The 26,986-nt window shown below is 37.8% G+C and overlaps 1 protein-coding gene across 1 annotated transcript; it reads left to right on the top strand.

Annotated features, from left to right (window-relative positions):
• The first annotated feature begins 791 nt into the window (after positions 1 to 791).
• On the top strand, positions 792 to 23,082 carry LOC139155488 (LIM/homeobox protein Lhx8-like). The gene is given in 10 exon segments (XM_070730637.1): positions 792 to 965; positions 3,245 to 3,337; positions 4,406 to 4,570; positions 10,263 to 10,384; positions 14,249 to 14,469; positions 16,165 to 16,268; positions 20,191 to 20,286; positions 20,720 to 20,903; positions 22,486 to 22,531; positions 22,533 to 23,082. Coding segments are annotated over 10 exon segments (1,137 nt in total). The 5' UTR covers positions 792 to 887; the 3' UTR covers positions 22,561 to 23,082.
• Positions 23,083 to 26,986: the final 3,904 nt, after the last annotated feature.

Below are 26,986 nucleotides of genomic sequence, written 5' to 3'. Positions count from 1 at the left end.
CAAAGGCCGCCTGCGCTGTCTCGGAAGGAGTCCGATCGCCCGCCGGGCATCTCGGTGGTCCAGGTCCGAGGCGTTTTCGGAGATGCGGGATGAGGGTGGCAAATTGGAGGCAGGAATTTTGCGCCGCCGACCACCGGGCCTGTAGTCCCCTTCGGCTGGAGGTTTTGCGCCGATTAGCCCGCCTCTGATGTCCCCTGCGGGACTTTGTGACTCAGATGTTCTCGCTTGTCCCCATTAAGGAAAAAGTTTTTATCCGGGCCGTGTGATCCAGGACGCGGCCCGCTCTCGTCCAGCCTCGCCTTCTCCGCTCGCCCCTAGAAAGGAGCGCGTAAAAACGCAAAGATGCTGAAATATTCGCGCCGTCCACGTCCCAGGCTTTTGCTTGCGCTCCGCGGAAGATGATCCGCTGGAGGTCCGGGTGGAGTGAAGGGGGGAAAGGGGGGGCAACCATAGTGGGTAATCCAGCGTTAACTTGCCCCTTCCCCTTTATTTAAAAAAAATCCAAACGGCAGGGGGGGAAAGGCGCTCCCCAGAGCGACTATTTTGGCTTGGTGGCGATCGCAATCTGGCCGTGGCTGGAAGGCGGGTTTTGCGCCAGGAGGTGAGGCTCCAAGCAGCCAGCCAAGAGGCGCGCTTCCCTCTTTGCAGGGTCCACCCCCTTGAAAGCAAAACTTTTTTTCCTGTCAGGGTCTGACCTCAGTAAAGGCGAGCAGAGCGCTTAGGAAGAGGCTGGCGGGAAAACTGCGTGCATCCCAAGCCCGGGAAGAGGAGGAGGAAGAGGAGGAGGAGGAGATCGGGGAGCTCGTTTTTCGGCCCGGCGGACTTCGAAGAGACTTTTTTCCGTGCGGGGGAGGGGGGTCTGCGAGGAGCGCTCCCAACCCCGGGCCATGTATTGGAAGAGCAGCCAGATGTTTGTGTGTAAACTGGAGAAGGACGTGCCTGCGCTTCGCCTCGCGACGGAGAAGGTGAGCCGGGAGTTTTCTTAAGCAGCTTGTCTGCCTGCACGGAGCTCTCTGCCAACCGGGTTCCGGATTCGAATATGTCTTGCCTCCCCCCCTCCCCCAAGGTGTAATGGGACTTTTTGCTCCGGAGTAATTTCGTGTCTTTCAGTGAAACTACTCGGGCTGGTTAGTCGCGGGGTTAACAAAAACTTCTCTCCCTTCCCGGTTCTTTTCCTGTGCTTCGGCGGCTTACGTCTGATGGGCGCATTTTCTCCCTCGGGTTCCAAAATATCTGAAAGAAAACTTGGCAGGGTCTGACCTGACACCAGACCAGTGGCCCCAGCTGCGAAGGAGATTCAACGAGAGGATAAGCTACAGTTTTGCCTGTATAGTATTTATATCTCCCCCCTTAAATTTGATTTTTCAGTTAAATGGAAAAACATTAGTACGAAATATCTGCAGGAGTAAATTCCTAATCCATCGAACGTTTAGGCTTAGAGGACTGGTGCCGCTTCAGCCACTTACTCTGGAGTAGTCCCTTGACTTTAATCTTTGGCGTGGCTTGAGGGTTGTTTCCTGGTTTCGAACTATTTAAGGCAATAAGTTTTAACCAGTAGGCTTCCTTGGTTTTATTTTATTTTTTAAGTACATTTCCCGGCAATCAACAAGGTAGAGCCAGAATCCTAAAGTCATTATTTTGCCTTCTATGGGACTCATCCAGGGTAAGTGAAATATCGCAGACCGCCTTAATATGCCACCCCACCCCATCGTTTTTTCTTCTTTATTAAGGACTTACATCAGCTAATTGAAACTTTCAGCCCAGAGTCAATCGGTAAACACACGGCGACTCGATTTAATTTGGCCAGACTGACGCCAGGTCAATTGAACCTGATTCCATTTCTGGGATAGAAACCCCAAGCGATCTCGGAGTTGGCGGATGGGTGACTGCCCTGCATTCTTCCTTCGGGGTCCTCTTGCCCGAAGAACGAACGCCGGCAACGGGGAGGGAGGAGAATTTGGCTCCGGCCTTTACTCTCTGAGACGCGGAGACGTGTCTTTCTGAATTAGGGCCTTTTTATTTAAAAAAAAAAAAAAACCTCAGAAAGAGTGCCAACTCAGTTCTTAGGTGCCAGGCAAGTTCTAAAAGAGGGACCAAGGCGGGGAAAAAACTCGCCCTGGGAGCAGTTCGGTCTTCCCCGTGGCAATTTCTCCTCAGTGGTCCCCCAAAAATATTTCCCAAAATTGCAATTGCACTTTTTTTTCCCTTTTAAGAACTGCAGAAGCTTCTTGGATGAGAAGCGAAACGTTTTCAACGGAAAAAAACAAACAAACCACCACCCAAGAAAGTGGTATTAGTTGCCTTGGGGGGGGGCTTGGAGTGGGTGGGGAAGCACCTTTGAGACAACCGCGACCAGGATGATTGAAAACCTCCGTGAGGCAAATTCGCCTTGGTGGGTCTTTTCAGATTGGCGGCGGCTAAGCTAGACTCCCCCAGCCGTCTGCTTGAGCTCTGTCTCTTTAATGGCTCTGACAGGGTCAGGAGGCAACTCCTCCGAGTGAGGCGATCCTGAGGTAACGGAGGCCGCTTCGAAGGAGTTGATAAGGGAGAGCGAGGGCTAAGGCTGCTTTGTTCGGCCCCCCGAGCGGGGTTGAGCTGAGAGAGGTCGAGAGGACCCGACCGCCTCGCGTCTCAGCCTCGCCGTGTCAAGCCCTCTTATGTATGCCTCCTTCCTCTCTCCCTCCCTCCAGTTGACCCAAGGACCAAATTGTTCTTAATCACGCCTCAATTAAATTCAGCTGGCTTCTGATTTCAAGGCTTCTCCTATTCAAGGGACTCGCCATTTTCCAGTCAGTTGTGTTGTGTGCGCGCGCGCCGCCTGTGTTTTAATTTCTCGAGTCGAGTGGTTCCCTCGGCCTATTAACCCCTCCCGGAGAGTTTTAAGTGGCAATTTACAACCCCCGAAAAACCAGAGCTGGAAGTGGTGGGCAACTTATTTAATTGCAGCCGGCCGCCTCGAGGGCTAAGCAAGCTGAGGTATTTTCATTCAAATCGGGGCTCTGGCAGCCGGGCCGGCTTGGGGGGGAGGCTGAGGCTGGTGCTCTTTAGCGCTCGAAGGTTCCCCCTTGGGGGGAGGGGCCGCCGTCGCCCTCTAATTGCCCCCTTTTAAAACTTTCTCTGGTGTGGGGTAGACAGCCCTGCTTCCTTCCTCCTCCTCCTCACACGCACAGAGGAAACCTCCGCCTCAGGTCCTCGGCGCTCTGTGGAGAGGCGCTAAGGGCGGTCCTGCTCTCTCTTTTTGCAGTTCCCGAAGCTCATGGCTGAGGAGAGCGAGCGAGGAGCACCCGCTGCCGCCGTGACTGGAAGGAGGCGGAAAAGCGTCGGAGACACGGGGCTGGTAAGAGGCACTCGCGCCGCCACCCGTGAGGAAACGAGAGAGGACAATTTGGGGACGGCGTGTGTGTGTGTGTGGGGCGTCCTTGGAACTTGCGAAAGGGCCTCAAGTGGGTTGAAGCACGTGGAAGAATGGGAGGAGGGATTGTTATCGGTTTGGTGGGAACTTCCCCGGGGGAGACGGCTGGCCCAAATAGAGCCCTCACAGCGCTTGAACGTGGCAGGCTGACACGAGGCGACGGCGACGAGCTATGCCAAGAGGTCACCACCGGCGACTCCCGGGGACGAATTCCCGCCTAAATTTGGGCGCGGGAACTGATTGGACGACTGCAGGCGCGAGCGACTCCCTTTTTTGCTTTCCGGAGGGAGGGGGCGGCGGTTCTGAGGCCGGACTTGTAAAGGGGTCCCTCAAAAAACGGTGTGTTGAGGGAGACTCCAAGGGGGAGTAAAGTTTCTGGCCTTGGTGGAAAGTTGGGCGGGATAGGCGGCTTTTGCAAGCCGAGGTGTTTGGGAGTTGTAGCACGCGGCGCTGGTTCCCCTCAGCCGGTGGGTGCCTAGATGGCCTCTGTCCTCGGGGCTCCTCACAACCGCCTGACTTAACGGATTTTACACGCTTGGCGACGACCCTTGTAGTTGGCTTTCAGGAGAGGAGCGCGTTGCCCTGAGGGGTGGCTTAAGATAAGATTAAAGTAGCGTTGTGAGAGACGGCAAGGGGTGGGGACACATCGCCAATTGCGTCCCAAAGGTACTCTTTTTTTTTCCCTTTTGAGGCAACTTGGACTGTCTGCGGGTTTTTTTGTTTTTTTTTTAAGACGTTTCGCTTTTCATCCATGAGGCTTCTTCCGTTCTTGGATGAGAAGCAAAACGTCTTCAAAGGAAAAAGAACACAATCTGGTTGCCTCTTGGGGGGACTGGAGGAGCCCCTTTGGAACAACCAAGACCTGGGTGGCTGACAATCTCCATAGATAGACGATGTCGTCAATTCGGTTTGTGCTGTGGTAAATTGAAGGGGGGGGGGAGGAAGGAACCGAGTCTCGAGTATGTCAGACCTATGCTTGTGTCTCTGTGACAGGTGAGTCCAGAGGTGGTGGCTGATGAAGATTCTTGCTCTTCTTCCACCCCGCTGTCGCCATCCTCTTCGCCCCGTTCCCTGGCTTCTGGCTCAGGCAGCTGCGGGTCCAGCAAATGCATCTGTAATAGTTGTGGTCTAGAGATTGTGGACAAATACCTACTGAAGGTGAGCAAACACTGGGTCTGTGAATGAGAAGGATTTTAGCAGAGCTGGCATGGTAGCAATTTTCTGGAAGGGCAGCTCCAGCATAAGCTAAATAAACTTATCTGGCTGGGAGAAGAAATTACTTAAGAATGGACTAGAAACAGCCTTTTAGAATATTGCTTACCTTACTTTCTGTAGCTGAATAAAGATTGAAGGCTTTTGTGATTTCCTGAAGTTGACCCTTCAATAGCTTTGTTGCAACCTATAGCACTTGTTTGTTGTGTAGAAGAAAATGTTTTAGAATAAATACTATGTTTTGGAAAGAAAAAGTATTGCTGAAATAATTCCCTTTCATTATAATAGATTTGCAGTGGCAAGTTATCACAAAAAGTGTTTTCAAATACTTTTGAAAATATCTTTATACTATAAAATATCTTTGAGATTAATTTGGAAAATTAGCCTGGATGCCATCCCAAATATTTTCAAATCCTGCTCTCTTTGTTTTAATGGACTACATCAGGTGAGCTTAATTCAGATTGCTATCAACCAGACTTCATGTTTAAAGGAAATTAAATTCAACTAACTGTACCTCCATGAAACTTGGCAGAATGTAATCTTTGGCCTTTCAGAAATAAGATAACACTCTTAAATTAATTTGCATATTTGGTCACTATTAATTCAGGAATGTTAGGGCAATACAATGTTAAAAGGCAAGCAATACTCTATATTTTAATATTTAAATTTAAACTTAAACTTTGAATGGATTCAAGAATATTATATATCCATTAAGATATAAGTAAAGATTGATTTTTAATTCACATTTGTTGTAAAACAGCATCTTTTCAACACATTCTATAATTATAGGAACAGTGATTTTAAATCTTTATTTGTATGTAGTAAATTTAAATGCAATTTATGACTGACTTATGAATAAATGGGTAATGAACTGAAACCTAATTTTATTGTAAAAGGACAGTTTTGATTTTATACCTGATACATGGCTGCACTTGGCAATAGCTTCCTATAAGCAACTCAACATTTAAGTCAGGCCAACTAAATATGTTTGTATTTATGTATGGATTTATGAAGTGTCAGTTTCCAAGAATTAAATTACTTTAATTCTCTGCTAATAAATACTTAAGGCTAAAATAAGCTATTTTCATATTTTATTTGCTTTTTCGCTTTATGGAGTTGTTGAGTAGGAGAAGGTGATATTTCCTCTCAAAACAAAACAAAAAATCTGTTTCAATCTTAGTCTGAGTCTTCAGATTGGGTGTAGAATACTTCAGTATTTATCCACAACAAATGCTACATTTAAAAGCTTGCCACAGAAGAACTGGAAAGCAAATAACTACTAAACTCTATGAAGAACTCAAACCACATTGATCATAGAATCCTCAAATAGCATATGGACTCATTTTATTGAGATTACATCCAGTGAAATCATTCAATGGTGTTAGGCCTGTGCTTGTGTCTGGTTTTTTTTAAAACCATTGTCTTCCTAATAACTAATATACAGTACATTCAGGGACAATTATTGCAGAGGTTTTTGTAATAGTTCTTATTTACGCATAGTTTTAAAAAAACTGAATTTGGGAAATACATGACAGGAGCGGATTTGTTATAAACAAAAGAACAATTTATTATTCTTTAATTACAAACCAAACTTTCCTAATGTGTTGCATGCAGTGCCAAAAGTTTAAAGGCAATGTTCTGGAAATTATCAAACACATTAATGTTGGGTAGGGCAACTCTTGAAAATTGAAATGCATTTATAAACTTAGAAAAAGTGCTAAATATATGAATGTTATTAACTTTTACTTCCCCTTATATATTTTTATTTCTCAACTACTAGCGACACCAAAGAAATCTTAAGACCTTTTATTTCTAATGGGGTGGTTGGTATTATTTTATAGCTAACTCAGAGTCCATGCAGAAAGTTGTATAACTAGTGTTTTCCAATTCTTAGTGGTGTTGTAACCTTAAACTATTGTACTATAACATATTTAGAAACATAGAAACATAGAAGTCTGACGGCAGAAAAAGACCTCCTGGTCCATCTAGTCTGCCCTTATACTATTTTCTGTATTTTATCTTAGGATGGATATATGTTTATCCCAGGCATGTTTAAATTCAGTTACTGTGGATTTATCTACAATGTCTGCTGGAAGTTTGTTCCAAGGATCTACTACTCTTTCAGTAAAATAATATTTTCTCATGTTGCTTTTGATCTTTCCCCCAACTAACTTCAGATTGTGTCCCCTTGTTCTTGTGTTCACTTTCCTTTTAAAAACACTTCCCTCCTGGACCTTGTTTAACCCTTTAATATATTTAAATGTTTCGATCATGTCCCCCCTTTTCCTTCTGTCCTCCAGACTATACAGATTGAGTTCATTAAGTCTTTCCTGATACGTTTTATGCTTAAGACCTTCCACCATTCTTGTAGCCCGTCTTTGGACCCGTTCAATTTTGTCAATATCTTTTTGTAGGTGAGGTCTCCAGAACTGAACACAGTATTCCAAATGTGGTCTCACCAGCATTCTATATAGCGGGATCATAATCTCCCTCTTCCTGCTTGTTATACCTCTAGCTATGCAGCCAAGCATCCTACTTGCTTTCCCTACCGCCTGACTGCACTGTTCACCCATTTTGAGACTGTCAGAAATCACTACCCCTAAATCCTTTTCTTTTGAAGTATTTGCTAACACAGAACTGCCAATACAATACTCAGATTGAGGATTCCTTTTCCCCAAGTGCATTATTTTACATTTGGAAACATTAAACTGCAGTTTCCATTGCTTTGACCATTTATCTAGTAAAGCTAAATCATTTACCATATTACAGACGCCTCCAGGAATATCAACCCTATTGCACACTTTAGAGTCATCGGCAAATAGGCAAACCTTCCCTACCAAACCTTCCCCTATGTCACTCACAAACATATTAAAAAGAATAGGACCCAGAACAGACCCTTGTGGCACACCGCTTGTAACCTGACTCTGCTCAGAATACTCGCCGTTAACAATAACTCTCTGATGTCTACGCTTCAGCCAGCTGCAAATCCATTGAACTATCCAGGGATTAAGTCCAATCTTCACTAATTTATCTATCAGCTCTTTATGTGGAACCGTATCAAAGGCTTTGCTGAAGTCCAGGTAGGCAATATCCACGGCACCACCTTCATCCAACACCTTTGTGACATAGTCAAAGAAATCAATGAGATTAGTCTGACATGATTTGCCTTCAGTAAAGCCATGCTGATTTGGGTCCAATAAGTTATTGTTTTTTAGGTGCTGATTTATCCTCTTTTTGAGTAGAGTCTCCATTATTTTAACTACCACTGATGTCAAGCTAACTGGCCTGTAGTTACCAGCTTCTTCTCTACTGCCCTTCTTGTGGATAGGCACAACACTGGCCATTCTCCAATCCTCAGGAACTTCTCCTGTTAACAAGGATTGGTTAAACAAATCAGTCAGGGGGGTAGCAATGACAGATCTGAGTTCTTTAAGAACTCTGGGGTGGATGCCATCTGGACCCATTGCCTTATTTATCTTTAATCGTTCAAGTTCTTCTAAGACATCGGCTTCTAAGATCACTGGAGCTGAATCCGTACAGCTGGAAACAATGCTATATCCCTCCATAGTATTATTTTGTAAGGTGTCTTTTGAGAAAACTGAACAGAAGTAGCTATTGAAATGGTCAGCAATCTCCTTATTCCCATTAATACATGTATTATTCCCGGTACTAAGCTTCGTGATGCCGCAGTTTTTCTTCTTCTTATCACTAATATATCTGAAGAAGGTTTTATCCCCCTTCTTTACTGATTTGGCAATTTCTTCCTCTTTTGAGGCTTTAGCAGCATATATTATCTGTTTCGCCTCCTTCTGTCTCATTTTATATACCTCCCTATCAGCTATACTTCCAGACTCTTTATACCTCCTATAGGCAGCCTTTTTTTCATTGACTATAGCCCTTACATCATTGCTAAACCATAGCGGTTTCTTCTTCCTTTTACCTTTAGTTATTTGTCTTACATACAGTCCAGTGGCTTTTAAGATGGCCTTTTTTAATACAGTCCACTGGGTGCTCACTCCTGCCAATTTATCCCTCCCCTTTAATTCATTATCTAAATATTCTCCCATTGCATTAAAATTTGTTTTTCTGAAATCCAATACTTTGGTTGCATTATAGGATTGCTCACAATGAGTTTTTACATCAAACCACAAACATAGATGGTCACTGCAACCTAAATTTTCTCCCACCTTGACCTCTGAAACCCAATTCCCATTCGTAAAAACTAAATCTAGAATATTCTCCCCTCTAGTTGGTGTCTTAACCAGCTGTGCCAGAGCTGCTCCTGTAAAGGCCTCTACTATATTCTTACTTTTGCATGTAAGGGCACTGGGGATATTCCAGTCAACATCAGGCATGTTGAAATCACCCATAACCACAATATCTCCCTTTACTGCCATTTGGGTAATTTCAACATAACATATCAAAAAATTCATTTGTCCAGTTAGCAGTCAATTTCATTCCATATCATTAATGCTGAGTTTAATTTATTTTGAGATTTAGGCAATATGTTGTTATATTTATATTATTTTATCAAACCTGAGTGCAGTATGCTGACATTTTAATTTAAGCTCAAAGGCACTTCAGAAATTAAATTCTAAGAAATAATACAGTTTGGGTTCAAAAAATAATTTTTGCTTATTGAAAGTGTAGCATTACTGACAAATCATTCATAACATCTTACTAAGGCAATTTTATTATCTTTGAGAGTCCAAAGAAATTAGATTTATCTTACTTACATCAAATTGTATGTTAATATTCATAAATGTAGTTTTGACTGCAAAAATAGTTTACATTTTTAAAAAAGATGTCACAGAAGAATTAGTATGCCTCTATTAATCATGTTCTGAACATGTCACAAATTAAATATGCCTCAAATAGAATAGAATGCAATAGAATTCTTTATTGGCCAAGTGTGATTGGACAGAAAAGGAATTTTTCTTGGTGCATAAATTTAATAAAATTAATGATAGAGGAAAAAACTTTCTGTATTCTCTTAATACATGTCTAAATGTGCTAAAATTTGGTCTGTTTCAATTATATGAAACATGCTTCTGACGTCTATGGTCTATGATAACTTCATTATCCAGGATTAGACACTGCTATTCTACACAGGTCTTTTCAGATACTGTATATGAATTTACTTTTTTACATGAAAAGATACAAAAATTGCATGTCCCTACAGGAACATATTTCAGCTTATTGCCTGATGTTGTGGAACAATTTAAGATGTGAAATATCAATGGTAAATTTCATCAAGTGGTAATTGCCATAGTTGTTAGACTTAGTTTATGAATTAGAGGTTCATGCTGACATAATTTTACATGATACCACTTTGAATTATGTGACTAAAATAGTATTACATGCTTTACTTCTCCTACAATACAATTATTTATTTATTAAACTTAATATAAACATTTATTTCAAATCCTAAAATAACTTGTACATATGTCTGTTCAAAAATCATAACAAGCCAAAAATAGATCAAGAAATACATTGTTCTCAACTACAAAGTCAGGAACTCTGCTTTACCTTTTTAAATATGTGCAAAATTAGAATATTTTAAAAATGTTTTACACTGTTAACTCTTGTTTCATAAGTTACCCAAATAAAAGATTTCAATTTTCTTTTTCCTTCCTAGGTAAATGATATGTGCTGGCATGTACGCTGCCTTTCCTGCAGTGTATGCAGGACCTCTTTAGGAAGGCATACAAGTTGCTATATCAAGGACAAAGACATTTTCTGCAAATTAGATTATTTCAGGTATACTGTGCAGCTCAAGTACATTTTATTTTGAAACAGCAAATGGAAATCTGTGGAATGTTTTTTCTGTGTAGAGATACATGTTCAACTTGCTTTGGATGGAATATTATCTGAAGGCACAGTGCCACACTGATACAAATATACCTATGCCTTCCTCTTAATGAGATATATTAATCTTCCTTTATATTGGGGACATGTATAGTATACTTTTAGTTTCCATTCAAAAGAGTGTGTCCTAGGAACAAACTATATATAGAGAGAGGCAAAAATTACTTTGCATCTTGCTACATTAGTTTAGATTTCAGATTTAGTCTAAAGATTAATTCAGATTTAGATTTCTTTACAGAGTTAGATTTCTTCCAGACTTTTGTCTAATTGTGTAATGACAGCAGCCATATTGTAGAGTGCTATTTGACCCCATAATTTTGTGATGCTGGGTATAGATGGATTTTGCATACCGTATTGATTTGTAGCTAAGTAGATTTTATCTAGTTTTGGTCAAAATATTACTCAAGAACTGTGTTTTTTATACTGTGAGGAAGAATTTGAAACTTGAAGAATACTAGGTAACATAGTAAAAGCATGAACAATGCATGCCACTGCTGGCCCACCACTACTCTCATTTGGGCACTATAATAGAATTGTTTTTATTTTGTTCAGAGAATTATAAGCTTTTATTTACTGTGGGCTGGTCAAGCCCTCCTTAATCTTTAAGGCAGGGTACAACTATATAACCCTTTGCCTCTGTATAAGCTTGGTGGAGCATGGTGGTAACAGGTATTTATCTTGAATATATCAGTGTTCCACCATACAAACATATACCACCAAAATCCATCTGTCTCTTTTTCTTCAGTAGTCATTATATTTAAAAAGGGAAGTATGTTACATGCTGAAAAATAATTGCTAATGTTAAGCAGATTATATTTGCTGTGGAGGGTTTTTTTTATTATTAAAATTCCAGGTGCTTTTAAAAATTGTTGTATCATGTATGACAACTTTAATATTCAATGAACTCTAGAATCTGAAATTGTAATTTGTCCTAATGTGAACGATACATTGGCCTCGCTCACTCTTGCATATCTCAAAAATGTATGCTAGAATATGTGATAAGAAGCTGGAATATTTGTTTTGCCCTTAGTGTGGTAGGTGATTAGCTTTCTTACTTAAATAGGAGTGTATAAAGTGCTGACTGATTTTAATTACGGTATATTGGGATTTTATTTTGCAATTGTTTAATTAATTAGATTTGTTGTTGTATTGTTTGCATTGTTTATATTGTGTCTTGTGAGCCGCCCCGAGTCTTCAGAGAAGGGCAACATCCAAATATTATTATTATTATTATTATTATTATTATTATTATTATTATTATTAAATTCACTGGATCACATATCTGGTCCTGATGAAAACAGTATTTTATTTCTCTTTTATACATTAGATGGAACATAAATAATTGCCCAACAGTATTATTTGCGTGGGGTGATGCATAAAAACACATAACACGTGTTTTTCTAAAGACAGTATTACTATATATGTTCAGCTAATATTATGATTGGCATTGAACAATTAAATATTGAAGGATTATATTTTAATACAAATAGATATATCAATACTAAGATTATAAAAGCTTGATTAACATAACAAATATAAATATCATTATTATTATTTGTATCAAAATGAATTATACCTAGATGCCATACTGTTCATGCATTGATGTGTATATCTAAAAAGAAAGAAAGAAAAAGAAAGGAAAGAAAGAAAGAGAAAGACAGAGAAAGAAAGAAAGAAAGAAAGACAGAAACCCCCCCCACAATTATCAACAGAAGAGAATACTTGTAGTGCAGAGGTGAACTTTGGGGTCCTTCTGTCTGAGCTTGGTTGTCATCTTCAAGATGTTTCATTACCCAACTGGGTAACATCAGCAGTGCTACAAGGGTGACTTGTATATAAATATAGAACAAAAGTCACTCCCTTCTAGCATTGCTGATATTACCTTTAAGAAACCTTTACAAGAAAACAATCCCAGAGAGCACCAAGGACCCTGCAAACACAATTATCTTGAATGATTTTTTTTCTATTTGATAGTAGAGTTAAGTTTTCAAAAAAGTGTTTGAAGTTCTTAAGATGTTTTCTGTTCAGTTTTTCTGTCTTCTTCCCATATGCAACTGTTTACCTTCACAAAGTGCAGTTACTTTCTCTAGCACTAAAGTATTTTTATTTCACTGCCTCTACAATGGGGAAGTAACTATTCCTGCATTCTCTTCAGAGCATCCACAACAACTAAGATACATTACTGAAGGTACTTTACTGCTAGAATAAACTACTGCTATTTAATAAAAAGAGTAAGTGAAAATGTAGCATTTAATTACTAAGGATTTGGGACTTGTGACCGTGGCATAAACCTGCACTTTTCACTTTACAAAAAGAAATGAGAAACTCATTTTAATTATACTTGACCAACATTTTTTCATCCAAATATGTATTATTTGTATTATTTATTATAATTATTTGTGGAACCTTAATTTACAAATCTGAGATTTGGAAAATTTTAGTAAACTTTTGAAGATGTATTGGGCATTAACTGCTTTGATTTTGGCAGGTTCAATGGTGCTGTTGCACACACTATCATTCTCAGTTTATTTTTCAGTTGATAGCAATAAAGTAGTTGACTGAATATTGTCAAAATATTTAAACAAATATGTTTTTATGTGTGAAATCTTTATCATCTCACTTAGCAGAAACCACCTATTTGAATTACCACAAAATACTCTTGTGTGGAGCTGTCCTTGAAAGTATATCATACCTTTTTTTAAAAGATAAATGATTCTGAGATTTTTTTAAAAACAATGTATATTTTTTCCTTTTACTCATAATTGAGTCATCCAATTGGGATTAGAATAGAGTTAGATATTGATCCTACTGTGGTCTTCATCCAAACTGGAGACTGTCTTTCAACATTTTTAATAAAGAGAAAGATGGAAATAGGGCTCTTGCATTTTCATCAATGGACAACGTTGAAGTGCCCTACTCTTCCTTTTATTAAGTCACAAATATGTGACTTAAGACGGCATGATAACACAGTAGTTACCATTGTTCTATTGCTCTTTGATGCCTGTGCCATTAATTTTTCATAGATCCCAGTATATAAATATAATGTATCTATATGCCTGACGAGCATTTTGAGGGTGAACTGCATAATCTGAAATCAAGAAAGAATCTACTGTTAGTCTAAATCTTAACCAAATTTGTAAAGTATTTACTTGGGTTGGATGGTTAATTTTGGTTTTCACTGCTAATGCTGAGTTCTAATATTTTCCTTCCATCATTTAGTTGCTCTTACCATAAACCATTTTGTTTGGATTTTTAACTGTGCATTATTTTTGTTTTAAATATTGTGTGTACTCTTTTAAAAACGATCATTTGAACACAAAATAGCATATTTGTTCAAAATAGCATGTCTCTTGATACCTGGGCTTTTAAAAAAATATGATGGAGTTGATAAAATTAAGGATTCTAGCTGATTGATTATGATACCACATTTCAAAAAAATAAACAATTTCAACTACATCGGGGTAAAATCCAGTGTAACTTTATAGACGGTATATAACATAACAACAGGATTTCTGAATAACCTGTTAGGTATTGTGCTTGGGTATCTCCCTTATGGTTTTCTGCAGAAACCATGAAAGGCATAAAGGAATGCAAAAGTAATTTTTCTGTTGGTTGATAAAATGCAATGGAAATTAAACAAATCCAAATTCAGGCTTTTAAGAGGCCAAGAGCATTTAGTGTAAACTTCAGGCAAAATAATATTACAGAATCAGGCTTGTGATTTGTGCTTCATTTGTTTTTCCTCTTCTTCTGTAGACGGTATGGAACACGCTGTTCTCGCTGTGGTAGGCACATTCATTCTACTGACTGGGTTCGACGAGCCAAGGGAAACGTGTATCATTTGGCCTGCTTTGCCTGTTTCTCCTGCAAAAGACAGCTCTCAACAGGAGAGGAGTTTGCTTTGGTTGAAGAGAAAGTCCTCTGTAGGGTGCATTACGATTGCATGTTAGACAACTTGAAAAGAGAAGTTGAAAATGGTAAGCTTCCATTTTATCCCATTAAAGTTCTCTTCCCCAGAACAGAATCCATTCTTCTGGAGATGCAGATAGTTCCCTCTCCTCCAGCATTTTATAAACTAATTAAAAATATTTTTCCATTGTTATTATTATTTTTATTATTATTTATGAGATTTGTATGCCGCCCCTCTACGAAGAGTCGGGGTGGCTCACAACAGCTTTTATTGTTAATTAATTGGTGTGGGTATCTATGTAGGATAGCTCATAAATCTTCTGTGTTCTTCCTTACGTCTATCCTGAATCTTGAAGACAATTTTTGAAAATCAATTTCTAGCTGTACATGTTGTTCCATAGTTAATGTGTGGATACAGCATTAAGAGAAGTTTATTTTCAGTAGCTTTGAAACTTCTGTAGAATTTTACCTTATCTCTAATCATGATCAGAAATATGGCTGTGGTGAAAATTATCCTGAAACATAAGCTACTTCAAAATACAAATTACCTGTAAATTTTTTTTATTTCTATTAAGCATTTTGGTGATAATATTCTGAGCAGTAAAAGTTTTTTTTAAAAGACACCACTAAAAACAAGGCGTAATAGCTTGTTTGGCATAATTACCCATATTTTTCATAGTATAAAACATACCTTTCGCCAACCCATAAAAGAGGGTGGAAATGTCGGTGTGTCATATACACCGAAAACAGCCATTTTTAGGCTCCCAAAGCCCACCTCCATGCCTCTCATTTTTATGAAAAATGGGTGCGTAGAGGATTTGGGAGGCCTGCAGAGTACTCCTGGGGGCTGGGGGAAGGCAAAACACACCAATTTTTGTGAAAAAATGGGTGAAAATGGGCATTTTTTTTTCAAAAACTGTGGCATTTGTGCCTTTCCACAGGCCCCGGAAGAACTCTGCAGGCTTCCCAAACCCTCTGTATGCTCAATTTTTTTAAAAAATGGGTCTATTTTTGGGAAAAAAAGATACACAGAAGGTTTGGGAGGCTTGCAGACTGCTGGGGAAAAGCAAAAACACACTCATTTATGCAAAAGATGGCCCCATTTTTGCAAAACCAAGGTGCACATAGAGTTGGGAGGCTTGCAGAGTGGTCTTGGGGGACAGGAAGGATAAAAACCTTTTTTCTTACCTCTTTGAAATCTTGGTACATCTTATACACTGGTGCATCTTATAGTCTGGAAAATACGGTAGATTTTTGCAGTTCTTTCAAAACATATCATCATTGACTGCATATTTGTCTTTTTAAAGAAACATATGTTCACTTCATTTCAATGTTTTCAATTGGGTAGATTTGGTTGTCAAAATTTAGCCAATAAGAAAAGTTGTGTCTATGAAACTAGATATTAGTTATCTAGATGAGCATTGCTTTTATTGGATTATTTACTTCTGCTAATTGCAAAATAAACTAATTTTCACCTGAATGTTCTAATCTGTCTGGTAGCTCATAAATATTTTTTAGATATAAACTAGGTTTATAATACAGATGTTACTCTGAAAAACTGCTTTAAATTATTTTTGAATAATTATGAAATGTGTAAAATGTATATAAGTATTCAAATTTCAGACTAGCTGTTTCATAATAATAAATAATGGATATTTTCATAGTTTTAAGTATATTGTGGATATTGGAAGTTGATTATAAAGGAATATCTGTAAATAATAATATCAGTGCTACAATTGGACTTCTTCTCTCTTTAATTTCAGGGAATGGTATTAGTGTAGAAGGTGCATTATTAACAGAGCAAGATGTTAATCATCCCAAACCAGCAAAAAGAGCTCGAACCAGTTTCACAGCAGATCAGCTGCAGGTAGAACCATTGAATCGTAGATTGCTATAATCAGAGCTATGGTGGGGAGCTGAGCATAGCCATGATGAAGAAGCATAGCAATTGTACACGGTGCATAATTTTAAAAATTCTGTATAAATTAGTTGTTTATAAAGAAATTATACGCTCAATGGTATATGATTTCTCTTAATACCAAGGCACAGCATGTTCCTGGAATAAATTTGTGAGCTTTTGCTGTTTCATATGAATTAGTTACTCTTCAAGCTTTTCAATTTCCCTCAAGGCAGTTAGTAATTCTGCAAAGTGAAAGCATAAATGCTGATCTATTTTGACTACTTGATGAATTTCATTACATCAGACATTTACACGACTTCCATAATCGCAATAGGAGGTTAAATACAGTAGTTCTATGTAACATGAAGTAAAATATTAGGATCTGTGCAAATAACAGATTTCCAAGGAACATAAGCTTTTCATGTTTTTGATGCCATGTAAATGCAATAGTATGTGACAATAAAAAAATTATTGTTCTTCACTCCAAACAAAGTGTTATAGTTAAATGATGGGATTAATTTAGTATTGGCTGCCTAACTGTGTTAAGAATATTGTAAACAAGTTGATATCTTTGTAGTTTAGAATAGGTTACTCTATACCAGCCCCAATGGCTGCAAAATAAGTGCAAAGGAGTATGTTTATGAACCAAATTTATTCCTGTATTCAGTTACTGCATTTTTGCTTTATTTTGTTGTAAATAAACTGGAAACTAAACACATTTTAGCATTCTTCGTAACTGCATATTTAACCCTCTATTGCATTGGCACCATAATGCTGTCATCTTTTTAGGAGTTTTCTTTAATTGTTGGTTTCCAATTAAAATAATAAAATTTATTTTAATAGTTTTAGTCTAAGTGTTAGTGTTTCAGATATTAATTCTGATCTTATAAAATAAACACAGGATATTCATTTAACATTTAAATTAAATGTTTTTATTTTGATTAAAACTTAAACCTCACTCTTTAAATAAAATGTGCAGTGAAAATGGTTTACTATATATTTAGAACAAGATAAGTTGCCGTCAAAATAACAAATAACAAAACAACAATAACCAAGAATAAAGGAAGTGAAAAGACAAAAAAGTAGAAACTTAACCTAAAATTCTACCATTGGCAAGTGAAATTATATATTTTAGGATGTTATTTAGGAAACATAAGAAAGCTGACATACTAGTCCTCCACTTACAACAGTTCATTAAGTGACTATTCAAAGTTACAATCGTACCGAAAAATTGACTTATGACCATCTTTCACAGTTACGACCTTTGCAGCATCTCCATGGTCACATAATCAAAATTCAGACACTTGGTTCATATTTATGAGCGTTGCTGTTTCCCAGGGTCATGTGATCACCTTTTGAAGTCTGACAAGCAAAGTCAATAGGGAAGCCAGATTCACTTAACCACCGTGTTACTAATTTGACAACTGCAGTGATTTATTCTATAAATGTGGCAAGAAAAGTCATAAAATGGTGCAAAACTCACTTAACTAATTTCTCCCGTAGCAACATAAATTCTGGGCCGAATTGTGGTTATAAGTCGAGGACTATCTCTAGTTCAGAAATCCTAGTGTATATCAGTTTGGGGAAAATCGAATCTTATTATATAATATATATTTTAGACTATTTAAATGGCTATCACAGGCAACACTGTAAGGCAGAGGTCTTCAAACTTGGCAACTTGTTTAATTGGGGACTTCAACTCCCAGAATTCCTGAGCTAGCATGATTGGCTCAAGAATTCTGGGAGTTGAAGTCCACAAGTCATAGAAAAGCCAACTTTGCCTACCCCTGCTGTAAGGCAGAGTTTTAGCAAGAGCTCTGTATTGGGATCATCTGTGTTGAGAGCACCGTTGTGCCTACGGTCCCTGTCCTATTGTCTTCTTCTTTTATCTGTTATACTTGCTTGACGAAATAAATAAATAAAATATTTACAGTTTACAGGTAGTTCTTGATTTATAATCACTTTGTTCAGTGACTATTTGAAGTTAAATGGCACTGTAAAAAGTGACTTATGACCCTTTTCCAGGCTGAATCCTTGTCACATTATTATTATTTATTATTATTTATTGGATTTGTATGCCGCCCCTCTCCGCAGACTCGGGGCGGCTAAGAACAGTGGTAAAACAACATGAACAATCCAATTAATAAAAACAACTAAAAAAACCCTTATTATAAAAACAAACAAACATACACACAAACATACCATGCATAACTTGTAGTAGCCTAGGGGGAAAGGATGACTTAACTCCCCCATGCCTGGCAACAAAGGTGGGTCTTAAGTAATTTGCGAAAGACAGGGAGGGTGGGGGCCGTTCTAATCTCTGGGGGGAGTTGGTTCCAGAGGGCCGGGGCTGCCACAGAGAAGGCTCTTCCCCTGGGGCCCGCCAAACGACATTGTTTGGTCGACGGGACCCGGAGAAGGCCAACTCTGTGGGACCTTATCGGCCACTGGGATTCGTGATCAAAATTTAGATGCTTGGGCAGCTGGCATGAATTTATGATGGTTGCAATGTCATAACTCGTGATCATTTTTTGCAAACTTCTGAAAAGCAAGGTCAGTGAGGAACCAGATTCACTTAACAGCTGTGTTACTAACTTAACAACTGGGTAAATCACTTAACAATTGTGACAAGAAATATTGTAAAATGGGGCCACTTAATGTCTGTCTTGCTTAGCAACAAAAATTTGGGGCCCAATTGTGGTTGTAAATCACAGACTACCTATATAAGTCTTTAATAGATGATTCAATTAAATGTGATCAAAATTTGACTGCTTGGCAGTTGATTCAGATTTAAGATGGTTACACACCCTCCTTGCCTTTCGCAAGCTCCTTAAAACCCACCTCTGTTGTCAGGCATGGGGGAATTGAAATTTTTTTTCTCCCTTCCCCCTAGGCTTATAGAATTTATACATGCTATGTTTGTTGGTATGATTGGTCTCTTAAATTGGGGTTTTTTTAGATTACTTTTTAATATTAGATTTGTTACATTGTTTTTTATTGTTGTTAGCCGCCCCGAGTCTTCGGAGAGGGGCGGCATACAAATCTAAATAAACTAAACTAAACTAAACTAAACAGTGCCGGAGTCATGTGACCCCCTTTTGCAACCACCTGACAAGCAAAGTCAATGGGCAAGCTGGATTCCCTTAACAACAGTGTTACTAATTTAACAACTGCAGTGATTGACTTAACAACTCTGGCAAGAAAGGTCGCAAAATGGGGCAAAATTCACTTAATAAATATTTCACTTAGCAACAGAAATTCTGGACCCAATTGTGGTTGTAAGTCGAGGACTACCTTTCATCAACTTTATCACATGTCTTGTGCATGCTACTGGCAAGTTAGAACAGAGTAAGAATTCCAGAGCTAACTATGAATGAAGGAATTAGGGAAAGGAAAATTTGGTATGTTTTGTGAAAATTCTCTATGTAGGATTCTTGTATTTTGACTTGCTAAAACACAAGTAGAAAGCAACATTTCATAAGATGAATGTGTTACATAGATATGATTCAAAGGCCTTATGATAAATTCCTATTGTATGTTATTCAATGGTCAATTAGGGTTAGGGTTAATTTTGCTTTGCTTTTTTTCATTTTCTTAAGAATTCAGGTTAGCTCTGTTCTAGTCCCTTGCTATAATTAGCTTTTAGGAAAGCCATGCACTTTCACAGGCCTGTATGATAACAATAAAACTATATTTGACCATTTGTAGTAGGTTTTTAGGTCACTGGGGCTATGAGTAGGTATTAAGCCATATTACAATTATTTTGCAAGCTCTATTCTCAATAGTACACTTTGCTTCAAAAGTACTATTGAAGCTACAGGATGACCGTTTCTTGTTTATTTGTGCAGTTTTTGTCAGTATGTCATAAAACATGCTATTTTTTTTCCAGGTAATGCAAGCACAGTTTGCTCAGGATAACAATCCAGATGCACAAACATTGCAAAAACTGGCAGAAAGAACAGGCTTGAGCAGGCGTGTGATACAAGTAACTATACTGAATATTAAAAGTTTAAAAGATCTCCACTTTTAAAAAGTTAAAAGTATATTTTTAGTTGAAATAATTTTAATAGCTTATAATAATTCAGAAACAATTATTTTTCCAAAAGAAAAGTATAGTTAGTTTCCTATTAAATATTTCCACATGGCTGAAGCAATATGATTTGCAATTATCAGCAATGCAAGTCATATTTATAATGATTGTGTATGTTGATGCTATAGACTTCTATAGATCTTCTATAGGGTCTGTATACTAGACTGGAGAGAAAAATAATGAGATTTTATTAACTGGATTCTATATGGAATTAATGACACAATGCAAAAAAAATGCAACTAATAACTATGTTTTTAATTCATCTGTTTAGCATGAAAATAAGGGTAACAATTAATCAAATTATTGGGTTTTTTTGTTTCATTTCCAGGTATGGTTTCAAAATTGTAGAGCACGCCATAAGAAACATGTTAGTCCCAACCACTCATCCACTGCTCCTGTTACAACAGTCCAAGCTTCTAGACTTTCACCACCAATGTTAGAAGAAATGGCATATTCAGCATATGTGCCACAAGATGGGACAATGTTAACAGCTCTCCATAGTTACATGGATGGTAGGTACAGTGGCTTGCTATAACTGCTCCGTGGACTTGAGAAGATTGGGTGAAATGAAACCTTTAGCTCAGGGTTGGGCACCATGCAACCCATAGGCTGCCAATTCTGCCTTTATTTTATGTCCAATATCATATTGTGAGAAACCCTAGCTTTTCCAGGGAGTTTTGAAAAAAAAAAACACCTCCATGACCTACTGTTGCAGAGAGACATTTGAGATGAGTAGCAATGCCTGCTATCGGCTCAGAAGGGAAACCGGAGCTTTACTTATAATATTTCTCCTCAGAAAAAAATGCTTTAAGTGTGCTACTAATTTATTATTTCACTTTGTTAAAGGGGCTGATTCTGAGGCTGCTCGCAGTTGTTGAAATCACATGGAAAGAATGGAATTATGTGTAATTAATATGGTTCTATCCATTTGCAACATAGAATCACAGGCATAAGTCCAGTGTAAAGAACTAGTCTCCCTGCCCATTAGTGGAATTCTAAATCCTAGAGTTAAAAAAACTCTAGGAGTTATTTCCTACATATCTTCTTGAATTTTTCATATTACTTCTCCAAAGATTCATTTCAGGTTTGCAGTATACAACGTTTGCCCTTATTCTTATAGTTATCTATCACTATGGGGCTGCAAGAATAGCTCAAAGAAAAGCGAGATAATTCGTACGTAAGATTTTTTTTGTTTAAATAATAGTTGGATGATTGATAGTGAGGTTGTTCTCCCTGTGACCTTTCACAGACCTTCATGATAACACTAGAACTTTATTTGACCCATTTCTGGTAGGTTTTTAGGTCACTGGGGCTATGAGTAGGTATTAAGCCATATTACAATTATTTTGCAAGCTCTATTCCCAAAGAGTTTTTGGGATTGTATTCAACTCTAGCTCTGGATTTGTCCATAGTCTTTTTTTTTCTTCTTCAATACAATGAGAGTGGGATTTTTTTTCTCTAGTATATTTCCTTATTAAGGGAATAATGACATGTTTAAGCATCACATTCCATCTGTCACACCATTTGAATTTCACATTTTTAAGGAGTAAAGGAATGTAGTCCAACCCCTTCCCCAAATGTTAAAAGGTATTATTTACATAGCACTTAAAACACAGATATACACTCCATAATCAAATCATTCATGTAGATGAAAAATATATATATTAAGGTACATTGACCTTACTCTAGGCATATTTTGATACCCACTGTTGGTTAAAAAGAACACCTAGCTCTAACAACAGCTGTGGCTTCTCCTTTTAGCTGAAATAGCTACCATCATTTAAAGCACTCTATATATTTATGATGAAAATTTTCTCAGTTGTAGATATGCTCAGAAAGACGTTAAATGAAGTTGCAATAAAATCCCTTACCTGCAACTTGCTGAACTGCAGGTTCATATGGGAGAAGCAGGCATCATCAAGGGTCTGAACATGTGGAATGCGCTGTCTTTCCAGACGGACTTTTTCCCAAGCTTGAAATGGGTACGGCTTGTTAGTATCCTAGCCATATCAATACAATTGGGTTTTTTTTAATTCACAAGTAATATTTTTGTATTTCCAGCCAGGCTGATCAAAAATCTTTCTATTTTTGTAGCTCATTCACTTTCTGCTCTTGGACTCCAGCCTTTGCTAACCCATTCAGATACAACTGCCAATAAATCACAGCTGATTTATTTATTTCAGGGACATGAGATTAAGGAGATACATTCTGAGTCACCTATTGTACTCTGTCATTGAAAATCAATTTAATCTTAAATAGCATCCAAAGTGTTTTGAAGACCATTTAGTCGCCCAAGTGTGTAATTATAGATGGCTTGCAGGACACTTTTATAGCTTTCTCCATAAATACTGTATGTTTACAAACTTTATTGAAGAGAAACATCTTTTTTTTTTTGTATTGTCTGGAAATAGTCCACTCTAGCTATGTGTTTGTTAATTTATTTATCATCAAAAGAGCACTTTGCCTAAAAGACAGGACTGACAATTGTGCAAAATGTTTACAATCCTTTGTGAAATTATAGTTCATCATAAGTTTGTACCTGTAAGTTATTGTTATTAAAGTATTACTTGTATTTGAGTTACATACAGCCTATACTTCAAAGCTTATGTCCACAAATTGGCAAAATTTCAGTTGCCAGCATTCTCCAGCATTGACCTAAATAAAGCCTTCTGTTGTAGCATGCCAAACAAACATGGCAATGTGTTAATGGTATAATTGTGTTTTTTAAATAATAATAATAAAAAACAACATGATTTTACTAGTTGTAAAGATATAAGCAGAAAACAGACTCTGTAATTGTTCAATCTGGAAATCTCTAAGTTAGATGGTAATGATAACTTGATGTAAAATCATTTAAACATAGACATTGAACATTAATGATGCACATTACCCCAAAAAATGCACTATTAGGCTATTTAACATTTTCCTATTTTTCTGGTTTGGCCTTCTCCAGAATATATTTTATCTACCAATGTTTCTGAATTATATACCATAGTTACAGTATATGTATTTATATTCATAATATATTTAATATTCCAAAACAATCTTTAAATATCCTGAAGTTTTTTAAATCAGTGCCCTAATAGTAGTGAACATAAAAGTTTTAACCAATAAATCTATTCCACCTGAGTTCAGCTTCAGGTATACATATAGACATCCATCTCGCTTGCAGCTATTTTGATAAATATATTTATAAATCAAATGCAGTAATCTCCAAGACTGTGCATTCAGGGGGGGGGCGAATATGCTTTGAAGCATGCGTATTCTATTTTTTGGCTTTCAAGGAGTTATGGCTAGCTAATCCTTAATCATAATTTTTTGTCTTGTAACATCTGTCATTCTCGTGGTACTATTACTTCTAAGGCTTTCTTGAGACCCTTATAATTACAATGTTCAGAAAGTTTAGCCCAAACTCCATACTCAATATACAATTGCAGCTAAGCAATGACTATTAACAACCTAGATCTTTGATCACTGATCATCATTTTCTAGATTCAATCCCTCTGCAAATAACAGTACGAATATCAAACCAACCAAGTCTAGATATTTTTACATAATATTTCATATAAAACCTGGTTAAATGTGTTGATTTTTACTATCAACAATGCTGATCCTGATCTTTTAAATACAGATGATGCCATTGGTTATCTCTCTATGCCCTAAAAAGAGCTATCATATTATAGAATGTATCTCTATGATACATATAACATATATTTCAATATTTATAAACTGAGCAACAATTGCATGACAGCTTCAAGGACCCAGCATGTGCAGGAAACCAAACATTGGAAATGCCAAGAGTTTTTACTTACTTTTTTACAAAAATACAAATGATTTAATGTGGAAAGCATGCGTAAGCGTAGTGTCTTTTAAAATACTATATATTTAACAATTTTGTAAGAAAAACAGATTTACTGTACATATATGGAGTTCACATGCTTCTCAAAAGGAGTTTTCAGATTTAGACGAAATCTTAAAATGGCTTTTTTTTAAATGGAGTTTGTATTGTAAATAGTCTTAAGTGTTTTAAAATTTTAACAATGATGAATCCTTTTACTTTAGAATTGTTCCACAGTTGCTGCATTTCATATTGCTGTTCCTTGTCTTTTGACATGGGATTGAATAGATAGGAATAAGATTCGATTAACTATATGTCTATATTTTCTGCTTTTTGGTCAGCCCATCTTATAATGTGAGTTATATGTATGTCATGCTTGATCATAATTTAGGCAAATTATGAAGTTGGGAGAAAAACACAGAATTGCATAGTGGCCAAAATGAAGCAGTGTGAGCGTGGGAAGTAGATTTAGGGAGTCTGCATCTACAAATTTGGCAGCTTTATATGATAGACAGAGCCAAACCCCTTACCATATAATGAAACACATCCAAGGGCCAGAATTATAAGGAGGTGGTCCATAGATTTATATGACAAGTACAACTATGGCACGGCGTCATCAAATTGAACATTTAATCAGCTTTCCAGTTTCTCAAGGTTGTCCTCAACTTACAATCAAGTCTCAAATTTATGTTATTCATGAGACATTTGTTAAGTAAGTTTTGTCCCATTTTACGACCTCTGCTTGTCAGGTGGTTACAAAAATTGATTGAAGGACCCTGGGACACTGCAACCATCATAAATATAAACCAGTTGCCAAGCATCTGAATTCTGATCATGTGACTGGCAGTACTGCAATGGTCATAAGTGTGAAAAACAGTCATAGGTCACTTTTTTCAGTGCCGTTGTAACATCAAATTGTCACTAAATGAACTTGTAATTTGAGAACTTCCTGTATCCTGTCAGATGGCATGTACCTGCAGTAAACTGGTTTAGTAGTTAAGCCACTAAGTTAAAAAGCCAGAGACCATGAGTTCAAGTCCTGTCCTAACCATGAAAACCAGCTGGGTAGTTTAGTCACCATCCCTCAGCCCAACTTACCTCACAGGGTTATTGTTTTGGGAAATGTAGGAGGAAGGAGTTGAGTTATTTGCAAAAATAATAAAGACAGGCCACAAATAAATATAACATATTGAACTGTTTACAATAGAATAGTGTCAGAATACTCACCATTCATTGCAGGAGTGGGTTCTAACTTACCTTGCTGCCGAGTCACTTCCTCCCACACTGTGTGACTGTGCGGCTGTGCTGCATGGCTTGCACACATGCAGTGCTGAAAACTTGGCTTCTGCATATGTGCAGAAGCAACAACCAGCAAAAAATTCCCCCCAAAAAAATTCCCCCCAAAAGATGGCAGCATCCACAGACCGGCACTGACAGAACCAGCTCCGTGACATCATTACCAGTTTACTAACGGTTCTATAGAACTGGAGCCAATTGGGACGAACGCATCTCTGATTCATTGTGTTAAAATGACTGCAGTGGTGCCTCTACTTAAGAACTTATCTACATAAGAACCGGGTGTTCAAGATTTTTTTGCCTCTTCTTAAGAACCATTTTCTATTTAAGAACCCGAAAACGGAAAAATTTCACAGGAAATTTGAGAGCGGCACAAAGGCCCAGCCAGTTTCCTGCCATTCCCCCTTTAATGCCAACCATCTCAGGCTTTTCTGGACTGCCAGAGGAGCCTTTCGGTGGCGCTTAAGGAGGCTTTGGCAGTTCAGAGTGAACGGAACGTTTTTCTTTCTCTGGGCCCATGGAGAAGGAATAAACCTCTGCCAGCGCCCAGAGAAAAGAAACGCTCCCTTCACTCTGGGCAGTGACTGTCCTCCTCCTCCTCTTCCTCCTCTTCCTTTTCCCACCCAAATTCTGAGCTTTTATTTCTTTCCAAATGGGTTTGCATGCATTATTTGCTTTTACATTGATTCCTATGGGAAAAATTGCTTCTACTTACAAACTTTTCCACTTAAGAACCTGATCACCGAACAAATTAAGTTCTTAAGTAGAGGTACCACTGTAATTATAATTAGAGGTGATAAATCTCAATTATGTTTTGTTAAAATACATTTATTTCTAAGAAGCTGGGTCCCTCCAGGGAATTTCAACTATACAAGTTTTTAAAACAGAGCACCTACCTCCTTTCCATTGATTAGAGCACACATGCACACTTACAGAATAAATTGGGAATTCTTCTGGGTGAAAATAGACGGCAGATATGGTTAATATTGATGAAGCTCTGATGGAGCTGCTACCATAAGCATGACTTGTCCTGTTTACTGTTTTTTTAAGTGGTCACCCGTGTTGCTGTCTGGATTTTTCTAAAGGCAAGAGTCTACAATCACTGGACTTAAGGCAGCTGCTCTTTTCTTCTGCCTCCAGTGGTTCCCAGTTCAAGTGGAAGCAGGTGTGTCCATCTCCATTCAAATGCAAACATTTTCAGTTGTTGCCTGCTAACCCAAGCCACAGTACATAGAAACTCTGGGAAGATTTGGTTTAAAATATTTTGTGTAATAGAACAAAAGTAAGAGGTGAAACTATAAAAAGTCTGATGATTTTGTAGCTCATTGGCAGGTTTAATTTGAGAGTGGATTTAATAAGGAGCTGATCTGTAGTGGCAATGCCAAATAGCCATGTAATATGCATTGTCTCCTTTGCCCCATTTCTCTATATTTTAAAACAATTGGTGCATGAAAAAAAACT

The sequence above is a fragment of the Erythrolamprus reginae genome, unplaced genomic scaffold, assembly GCF_031021105.1.
Source record: "Erythrolamprus reginae isolate rEryReg1 unplaced genomic scaffold, rEryReg1.hap1 H_22, whole genome shotgun sequence".
NCBI lineage: Eukaryota > Metazoa > Chordata > Lepidosauria > Squamata > Dipsadidae > Erythrolamprus > Erythrolamprus reginae.
Note: the sequence above shows the minus strand (reverse complement) of the source record. Positions and strands in the feature narration are given on the sequence as shown.